The sequence below is a fragment of the Eurytemora carolleeae genome, unplaced genomic scaffold (assembly GCF_000591075.1).
Source record: "Eurytemora carolleeae unplaced genomic scaffold, Eaff_2.0 scaffold308, whole genome shotgun sequence".
Lineage (NCBI taxonomy): Eukaryota > Metazoa > Arthropoda > Copepoda > Calanoida > Temoridae > Eurytemora > Eurytemora carolleeae.
Window position 1 is genome coordinate 323,011 of NW_019396484.1, and position 10,398 is coordinate 333,408.

General features: G+C 33.1%; 2 protein-coding genes across 3 annotated transcripts in view; both read right to left on the bottom strand.

The window, feature by feature from the left end:
* Positions 1 to 38: 38 nt before the first annotated feature.
* Positions 39 to 10,398, bottom strand: part of LOC111704135 (long-chain-fatty-acid--CoA ligase ACSBG2) — a 10,851-nt gene continuing 491 nt past the window's right edge. The window contains exons 2-6 of the mRNA XM_023476274.1: positions 9,772 to 9,845; positions 7,825 to 7,942; positions 7,247 to 7,318; positions 6,827 to 6,925; positions 39 to 471 (exon numbers count right to left, since the gene is read on the bottom strand). Of these exons, the coding sequence (XP_023332042.1) occupies positions 400 to 471; positions 6,827 to 6,925; positions 7,247 to 7,318; positions 7,825 to 7,942; positions 9,772 to 9,845 (435 nt within the window). The 3' untranslated portion in view covers positions 39 to 399. The remainder of the gene's footprint in view (positions 472 to 6,826; positions 6,926 to 7,246; positions 7,319 to 7,824; positions 7,943 to 9,771; positions 9,846 to 10,398) is intronic.
* On the bottom strand, positions 2,068 to 3,309 carry LOC111704136 (long-chain-fatty-acid--CoA ligase ACSBG2). 2 transcript variants are annotated; one of them, XM_023476275.1, is made up of 3 exons: positions 3,197 to 3,309; positions 2,793 to 2,879; positions 2,068 to 2,190 (listed from the first exon to the last, which is right to left on the bottom strand). In XM_023476275.1, exons 1-3 carry the CDS (start codon positions 3,251 to 3,253, stop codon positions 2,083 to 2,085), a joined length of 252 nt encoding a protein of 83 aa, XP_023332043.1. In that variant the 5' UTR covers positions 3,254 to 3,309; the 3' UTR covers positions 2,068 to 2,082. The 2 variants fall into 2 exon arrangements, with proteins under 2 accessions (XP_023332043.1, XP_023332044.1); XM_023476276.1 differs by lacking the exon at positions 3,197 to 3,309 and adding an exon at positions 2,981 to 3,054.

Genomic DNA, 10,398 nt, shown 5'->3' on the forward strand with positions numbered 1-10,398 from the left:
GTTTTATATATATATATATATATATATATATATATTCTTGACTTGGCTTCGCAGCTGGTCCAATTTTCGATTTTAAATTTTAATAGTTTCTCTATCTGCGGCATTTTTTCTGCCTAAATTATCAAACGAAAACATAAACATTTTGTGGATTTATCGATGGTTCGCGTGGATTTTGTAAAAACTATTTTTTTAAAGGCATTTATTTTTTAAATTCTGATTATCCATAAACATTCACTGGGGTCATGTGTGGTTCCACAAAAAATAGGACTCGATCGTCGTTTTTAAGGATACACACGGACACCTTGACAAGCAATATTATAGATGATGTAAAAGACTATACATTTTACATTTATTTACAAAGAAAAACACAATATCAAATAAATTAAATTATGAAAAGAATTATTTTTTTTTTATACTCACCTTGCAATAGACAACTTTCTGCATTATCTTATATTTTCCTTCCCCCTCACCCTAGGGTAAAAATATTTAAAAATTATGAACGTTAGCTAGCAAACTGTAAATTCTGGTTGATTTTAAGTACAGAGCCGACTTTTTATCAGCTAGAGCAAACTGTACAATTCAGACTATATGAGGTAAACGGCGGGACAGTACGCCAAATGAGAAAATGAAATTTATGTGTGGAATATGTAAAACAGAAAAATATATTCTTTAAAATAAATATTCTCTGTTTATTTTTTCTCTTATTTTCAACAAAAGCGAGACATATAAAACTGTAAAATAGTAATGACTGTTAAGCTTAAGTAAAGGTAATTAGTTGAACATTTAACACACAAACTGTTTAGTTTACACTATAAACACACTACACAAACTCATTCAATACAAAAATTGTGTAGTTTACACTGTAAACACACTACACAAACTCATTTGACACAACAATTGTGTAGTTTACACTATAAACACACTACAAAACTCATATAACACAACAATTGTGTAGTTTACACTACAAACCCACTACACAAACTCATTTAACACCACAATTGTGTAGTTAACACTATAAACACACTACACAAATTCATTCAACACAAAAATTGTGTAGTTTACACTATAAACACACTACACAAACTAATTTAACACAACAATTGTGTATTTTACACTATAAACACACTACACAAACTCATTAAACAAAACAATTGTACAGTTTACACTATAAACACACTACATCAACCTCATTTAACACGACAATTGTGTAGTTTACACTATAAACACACTACACAAACTCATTCAACACAAAAATTGTGTAGTTTACACTATAAACACACTACACAAACTCATTTAACACAACAATTGTGTAGTTTACATTATAAACACACTGCACAAACTCATTAAACAGAACAATTGTATAGTTTACACTGAAAACACACTACATCAACCTCATTTAACACGACAATTGTGTAGTTTACACTATAAACAAACTACAAAAACTCCTTTAACACAACAATTGTGTAGTTTACAATATAAACACACTACAAAAACTCCTTTAACACAATTATTATGTAGTTTACACTACAAACACAATACACAAACTCATTTAACTTTAAGGTGTTTTTTTTTACTTTTATTCTTTGTTTATTGACATATCAAATGAAAGAGAGATTGTTTCATTGTCGAGTGCCTATTCCACAGTTTTAACCCAATAAAAGCTAGGGGGTCTGAATCTATGTATAGCTTGGGCGCCTAGAANATAGCAAATAAAGGAATTGAGTTTTCGCCACAAACCACGATTTTCTAATATCTATATCTTTGCAGCAACCCAATGTCATATGACCTTAGACATTTCAAAATATAAATTCTAATATGTCAAATGATCTAAGTTTGAAATATCAAAGGTTTACACCATCAGATCGCGAAGATGTAGGGATAAGGAAATTTGAGTTTGTTGCAAAGACTCAATTCCTTTGGAATAATTTCAACATATTGTTAAGGGACTGTATGCTTCATTAAAATTGTAAATACTGATATCTAATTTCTACTTGATCAAACAGAGCTTTAAAGGGTACAATTGTGAATCAGGCATTGCCATCTTTTCATGGAGGGTTACTTAAAATTACACGCACAGTCCCTTTAGAATTTCAAGTTGCTTACATTACTAACTATCGGTAGTTCCTCTTTGACAGCACAGTGGATGGGTTGTGGGGCAACATTTTCACCTCCTGCTGTGATAATCAGATCCTAAAAAATTATCTATTTATTTAATTTTTATTATTATTTTTGAAATATTCCTTAAACGTATAACGGACATGGATTGTTTAAAATTTTATATTTTCTTATTTCACGTCAAGCCGACATTATCTGTCTAGTTCACAGTATTTATACCTTCTCCTTCTGTCTAATTCACTATGTTTATACCTTCTCCTTCTGTCTAGTTCACAGTGTTTTCTACCTTCTCCTTCTGTCTAGTTAACTGTTTTTTACCTTCTCCTTCTGTCTAGTTCACAGTGTTTTAACTTCTCCTTCTATCTAGTTAACTGTTTTTTTTTACCTTCTCCTTCCGTCTAGTTCACAGTGTTTTACCTTCTCCTTCTGTCTAGTTCACAGTGTTTTACCTTCTCCTTCTGTTTCTTTCCTAGAGTTTATACCTTCTCCTTCTGTCTAGTTCACAGTGTTTTACCTTCTCCTTCTATCTAGTTAATTGTTTTTTTACCTTCTCCCTCTGTCTAGTTAACTGTTTTTTTACCTTCTCCTTCTGTCTAGTTCTCTGTGTTTCACCTTCTCCTACCATCCAGTTTACCGTGTTTCACCTTCTCCTACCGTCAAGTTCACTGAGTTTATACCTTCTCTCTCCCTACGATGAAGTGAAATCCCTGAGCATCTATTTCTCCCAGATCTCCACTCTTAAGCCACCCATCTTCGGTCATATCCTAGATAAATACCATTTTCGGTCCTATCATAGAATAATACCATTTTCGGTCATATCCTAGAAAAAAATCATTTTCGATCAAATCCTGTTAAGATAACCGACCTTTCTAGTTGCATCCTCCCTGTTAAGATACGCCATCTAACTAGTTGCATCTTCCCTATTAAGATATGACACCTTTCTGGTTGCATCCTCCCAGTTAAGATATCACATTTTTCTAATTGCAACTACCCAGTTAAGATATCCCATTTTTCTAATTGCATCCTCCCTGTTAAGATATTCCACCTTTCTAGTTGCATCCTCCCTGTTAAAATATCCCACCTTTCTAGTTGCATCCTCCCTGTTTAGATATCCCATCATAACATTACGGCCCCACATCCAGATCTCCTTGCCGCCAACATCAGGGTCAGAGGACTAAAGGGGAATAATTACCTTAAAGGGACTGTACGTGTAATTTCAAGTGACCCTACTTGCTGCAAAGATGGCAATGTCCGATTTATAACAATTAAGCTTTGTCTGAACAAGTAAGGGTGTAAATATGCAATATCCATGTTTTTGATTACTTTCAAGTGAGGTTCCTCTGCAAACTTGACTTGCGCACTTCTCGCTGTATAAGAAACAATGAACAAATTTACAGATATAAATATTTTTGATCAAAAAAAACGACTTTCACAATTTTTATGAGATAAAGTTTCATTGTACATTGTACTTCGGGCATCGTCAATTATGCATAGAGTGTCACTAAAAGCTATGCTTACAGTCCCTTTAAGATTTTCTCCCAAAAACATTTTATATTTTAATAAAATTGGATCTGACACAATTTTTAGAATCTTTAAAATTAAGAAATTGAGATTATTTCGCATGTTTAAAGGGACAGTAAAGGAAAAATGAAAGGGGGTATAGGCTGAAAGCTAATCACTTTAGCTCTTGATCGCGACCCATGAAAGTTTTATCTGATGTTCCTGTCTCGAGAAACTGTGTTAAAATTATACGAAAATTCATATATGTAAAATTTTGAAAATCTGAAACTTAAATCACGTGACNTCCCAAGCAACAATTTCTCCATCAATTTCCCAACCATATGCCCAACAACAATTTCTCCATCAATTTCCGCAACAATTTCCCCAACAACAATTTCCCCAAAATTTTTCCAAACATTAATTTCCCCGACAACAATTTTCCAAACATCAGTTTCTTCATCAATTTCCCCAACAATATCCCCAACAACAATTTCTCCATCAATTTCCCCAACAATTTCCCAAACAACAATTTCCCAAACAACAATTTCTCTATCAATTTCCCCAACAATATCCCCAACAACAATTTCTCCATCAATTTCCCCAACAATTTCCCAGACAACAATTTCCCCAAAATTTTTCCAAACATTAATTTCCCCGACAACAATTTCCCAAACATCAATTTCTTCATCAATTTCCCCAACAATTTCCCCAACTTCAATTTCCTCACAACAATTTCCCAAATAACAATTTCCCTGACCAACACCAACTGAAAATAAAAATGTGCAACTTTTCCAATATACAAAATGCATGAAGTGATTTAGTATATTTCAATATTTTGAAATATTTTATGCATGGGGAAATTGTTTTTGAGGCTAAAGTTAATATTGGGGAAATTACTGTTAGTGAAATAAGTGGTTGGGAAAATACTTTTTGGAAAATTACTCTTTGGAAAGCTCTTTGGAAATTAGTGGTTTAGAAAATTAATGGAAAAACTTGTTGGAAAGTTGTTGTTGGGAAATTATCTAAAAACCTTTTGACCTCTCCGCCTTGCATGATTAAATCTTATATCTAATTATCTCTCTTAAGAGATTAAGTTGTTGTTGGGAAATTACCTAAAAACCTTTTGACCTCTCCGCCTTGCATGATTAAATCTTATATCTAATTATCTCTCTTATGAGATTAAGGCTGCGGCAAGGAAAAGCTAAAGACCAGCATCATAATAAATAGTGGTGGTGTAGTAAATACCTACTTCAGAACGGTTTCTCTAACACATATCTATCCAGGTACAGTTCAGTTTCACTTAGTTATTAGTGTTTAAACCCGGATACGATCCTGTAACTATCAATCCCAAATCAAAGGGGATAATCCTCAACCTGTTTATCAAAACAGGGAACCACAGGGAAACAATCTCGTGATCTATCAATACCACTACCACTGGGCGTGATCTCGTTAGCTATCCATATAATCAGAAGCTCATAACTATCGATCCCAAATCAAAGGGGACAATCCTCAATCTGTTTATCAAAACAGGAAACCACACGGATACACTCTTGTGATCTATCAATGCCACAACCACTAGGTGAAATCTCGTTAGCTATCCATATCAATCAGAAGCTCATAACTATCGAACCCAAATCAAAGGGGACAATCCTCAACCTGTTTATCAAAAAAGGGAATGATTGCTCTCTCGCAAAAAAAAATATTTTTTCATTTGTTTGGCATTTTTTTAACCTACCCTAGCACCCAAACAGTTAAAGTTATCGATCTAATTTTTTTTTCAATGAACTGACCTTGAAAAATGAATAATGAATATGCATTTCAACCCTAAACCTATTATCTAAGGCCTTTTCTAAGAAGGGGGCAAATTGGGACGCCCCCCCCCCACAGAGTAAACATAGATTCAGACCCCCCTGTCTTTATAGGGTTAAGAGCTTGCAACCTTTAAATCACAGTGCATCAGGGTAAAATATATAGGTATTATACATATCAAGTTTGTGGCAAAGACTCAATTTATTTCGACAGACTTTTTAATCTGACAAAAAAAATTAGCTAATCTAATTTTACCTGCATTGTAATCGGCCCTGTGCACTCACTCATCCCGTACAATTCGTTTATCTTCATATCTAAACTGAAATTAAAATTTGTGATTTTAAATGAAGAAATTATATTAAATATTTACAAAAAATTCAAATTGATCCTTGTATAAAGATGTTTAACTTCTTCTTAGTCTAGCGTATCGAGCATGCTACGGAATTCATGAATTATATGATAGGATGCGGAGGGGAAAGTGTGAGGGGGAGGGGGTGATTTGTAAGTCAAAAATATTTATTTCAGTAAAATATGTTTGAGTAATTGATTTGTTCACCAAAATAAATTTCAAAACGTCTTTAATAACTGATAAACCATGGAAGAAGAGGTTTAAAACTTTTCACCAATTGTCATCTTTCTTAGGACACCCTGTGTAAAAAAACATATGCACCTCATGAAGTATCTGAGAGTTGCAAGCTCAATGGGTGCAGCTCCAGAGTAGAATCCTTTGCAACAGTCCAGTCCTAGAGCTTTCTTCACCTGTAAACAATATATAAATACTCGCTCAAGTGCCTGCCGTTGCCAGTGAAAAAAAAATGTTAGTCCTAAGGTACCAATAGGTTCCCTCAAAAAAATTTCAGCCNTCCGCGCAATTCGAGAACAGTTGCGCGCAATTCCTCGCACTTGCGCGCAACGGAATTGCAATTGGAAACCCTAGTTGCAAGTTTCTTAATTTGTATATATTAAAATACAAGATTGTGAGACACTGGGGAATAGGAAGACGACATTTAAGTAATCTTATGTAAAATTTATTTATTTAAATAGTTTTACTAGTAGCCAAAATATTAACTTATTCACGCAAATCTGCCCCTTTAGTAAAAGAAAATTCAACCTATATGAAGCATAAAGTCTGACCGCGTCAACCTTGTTGCATCCGCTAGTCCTGTCCATAGAGCTGTACAGTGCAAACTGGGACCGGAAACGTTGACCCGGCTCGGAAATTCAAATGTACTACGGCTGCCCGTGTATTAAGTAATCTTATGTGAAATTTATGTTGTTTTAAAGAAGATAGTTGTATGTACTTATTAAATAAACTGGGCCTGCGAACACTTTAAATTTTCTGAATTTCATGATCGCTGAACTATTAAAAAGTCGTCTTCATCGTACACAGCAGATTGTTTACCTCTAGATGATACTTCAGTCCAGCTTTCTTTGCCTCTATGCCAATGTTTTTCTTCAATCCTGTAGCCCCCCTTCCAGCATTCAGCATACCCTCCATTATCTGAACAGGTATTTGTTTTGTTTTAAATATTGTGCTCCCTTACTATCCTGTAAATAAGTTTGTATAATCATATGGAGAATTTTTTTTTTCGAATTTGCACATAAAAAAAGAATTGATTATAATAGTTATTGATCCTAACCATCCTCATATTCTATAAGAATGGTTAAGCTTTAATTGGAAACTGTACTTTCCCTAGATGGTTCGTCTGAGTTCCCAAATCAAAATTTGAAGTAAATCGGTCAAGGTCTTTCTGAGCTTTGATTGGACATACAAACAGAGATCACTGCTTTATATATATATATATATATGCATATAAAATACCTTCTCCCAGACCCTAGGAACTCCCAAGAACTGTGTTGGTCTACACCAAAGAAGATTATCCTTCAAAGTTCCCTTAAACACAATACAAAATTTTACACCAGAACTATGCTGTATTTAAAAGGACTGTTCTTGTAATTTCAAGAATTTTCTGAAATGTCCGATTGACAACGGTACCCTTTAAACATGTATTTTATCAATAAGGTAAAAAGTCGTTGTTTTTAATCTTAAAAAGTGTTTAAATTTGACAATTTCCTCTACAGCTTCTGAGGAGAAAAAACGTATTTTTCCTAAATAAGCATATTAAAGAATTCAAATATTTTGATGGAAAACCCCTTGAAATAACCTTTACAGTCCATTTAAATTTAATTGCAAGCCAATTAAACAATCAAATGCAAATAAATTAATCTTTGCCACAAACTTTATATGTTCAGCCTGATGGTACCTATGATATCTCAAACTTTACGACATTGTGTTGCAAAGATTTAAGGAATAGAAAACATAAGTTTGTGACAAAGCCTCAATTCCTTTTGTTTCCTATGATGTATTTGCCATGTTTAATAATCTATTTAGTTTTGTGCCTTGAGTGCATCTTTATCAGCGAAGAAAGTTGTTCCTTGGACAGCCATAGGAGCAAAGATATCAACCATATATGCTGCCACGTGACTCAAGGGAAGGTAGCTCAAAATACGAGTTTTCCTAAAGAATAATCATATTTAGAATTATACATAAATATCAACCATATACGCAGCCACGTGACTCAAGGGAAGGTAGCTCAAAATTCGAGTTTTCCTAAAGAATAATCATATTTAGAATTATACATAAATATCAACCATATACGCAGCCACGTGACTCAAGGGAAGGTAGCTCAAAATACGAGTTTTCCTAAAGAATAATCATATATATAGAAATACATAGATATCAACCATATATGCTGCAACGTGACTCAAGGGAAGGTAGCTCAAAATACGAGTTTTCCTAAAGAATAATCATATTTAGAATTATACATATATATCAACCATATACGCAGCCACGTGACTCAAGGGAAGGTAGCTCAAAATACGAGTTTTCCTAAAGAATAATCATATTTAGAATTATACATAAATATCAACCATATACGCAGCCACGTGACTCAAGGGAAGGTAGCTCAAAATACGAGTTTTCCTAAAGAATAATCATATATAGAATTATACATATACATATGCAGCCACGTGACTCAAGGGAAGGTAGCTCAAAACACGAGTTTTCCCAAAGAATAATAAAAATATAGAAAAACATAGATATCAACCATATATGCTTGCCACGAGACTTAACGGCTGGTAGCTCAAAACACGAATTTTACTATGGATATAAAAACAATATTATTTTAAATTTATTTCCTACACAAAGCTAAAATGGTACAATATGATTAGACAAAACATAAATAAGGTAAAGATATATAGATATAGTTTCTAGTCGGTGCTTAAAAAAGTAATCATGGTTGCGATCTCGAAAATTATCCTCTTTAACTTTGAGTAATTCATTAGGAATGGGTAATTTCTATTCTTGTTCTAAAGGAATTTGATTGTCTAAAAAAGTGCTAAGATTTTTATAAATCATGTTTACTTAAATCTACTACCACGTAGTTGTACCACAGGGGTCGGTGTTTTTGTCAATTTAATAAAGACGACTTTTTTTCAAATTATAAGTTCACATGTAAATGAAGAGAAACTGTTAATTAACATTTAATTTTGCTTCAATGTTTATATGTGTATCTATGTTGTTATAAAAGCTTGACAGAAAAATCAAAGTCGTATTTATTGTATTGATACATAGCCGAGGACTGGAGGTTTGACAATATACTTTGCAATTGTTTTTGGATTTTTATTTTTCAAACCCTAGTTTATAAATTTACTAAAATTTATTATTAGCAGGGCATTGAAAAAAAAGTAAATGGTTAACCCTATAAAGGCTGCAGGGGGGGTCTGATACTACGTATAGACTTGGGGGAGGGGTCGCCCCGGGGCTTCTCCCCTTTGAAAAAGTCCTTGGAGAATAGATTTTGTGTTGAAATGCATGTTCATGTTCAACGGCCGATTTTTCAAGGCCAGCTTATTGAAAAATAAATTGATCGATAGCTTTTATAGTTTGGGTTTTAGGGAGGGTTGAAAAAAAATGCCAAAAAAGGTCAAAAATGTGAAAAATATTTTTTTGTTTAAAACAAATATCAAATTGTGACGCATATTTATACATGAATTGTTCAAGGGCTTTTACAAAATATAGTGTTTAAATCTGTAACTTTAGTCATAAAAAAATTTTGGGCTATTTTAGATTTTTTACATACTACGGACTTTTTACCGAACTGTACCCTACTCTATGCATAAAAAACATTTGAAAATACTTTAAATTACTATTTATTAAAAGTAAAAAAAATCCAATAAAAGTGTCAAAAATAAGAGTGATAGGAAACAAAAATAGAGGGGGGGGGGTCGCCAAACGCCCCACTCCCAGACTGTTTAAGTTTAATATGTTAGGAATAATATTATTACCTTATATCAAACTTGTGAATCGATGTTGCAAGTTTAGCAGTAAATGTTAGATTATCATGAGACAACATAACTCCCTGGAAAAGAACGAAGTAATTTCAAAGAATTAAGTATTTGCCACCATCTCAGATTTTCTAAATCCTATACTTTACTACTATACTTTATCATCCTTTTGGCGTAGACCGCGGGATATTTCAAACAATAACTTCTCTTAGATCAAAAAGTCTAAGTTTGAAATATCACAATTTGAGTTTGTGGCAAAGACTCAAATCCTTTATATAAAAAATGTTATTCAAGGTAAATGTTTTAGAAAAATTGAGGTTCAGACAAAATTGCGTCCCGAACCTAATCGTGTAAAGCATTGATTTTTCAAACTTAAATTAAATTTTATCCAAAGAGAATAGAATATATATTAGAGTAGAATTTACTAGAAAAAAGTGTAAAACGGCAATTTTGTTGTACTGTTTCCATACTGCAGGTGTACTTCACATATTTGCGCTATATAACCTTTTGGGCCCTGGAACATCATTTTATAGAAGATCTAAAATTAATACTAAAAGAAAACCAAATCATGAAATAGGCTGGTTTCATAATTGACCAATGATCATTTCACATAGACTCTATGCCTTC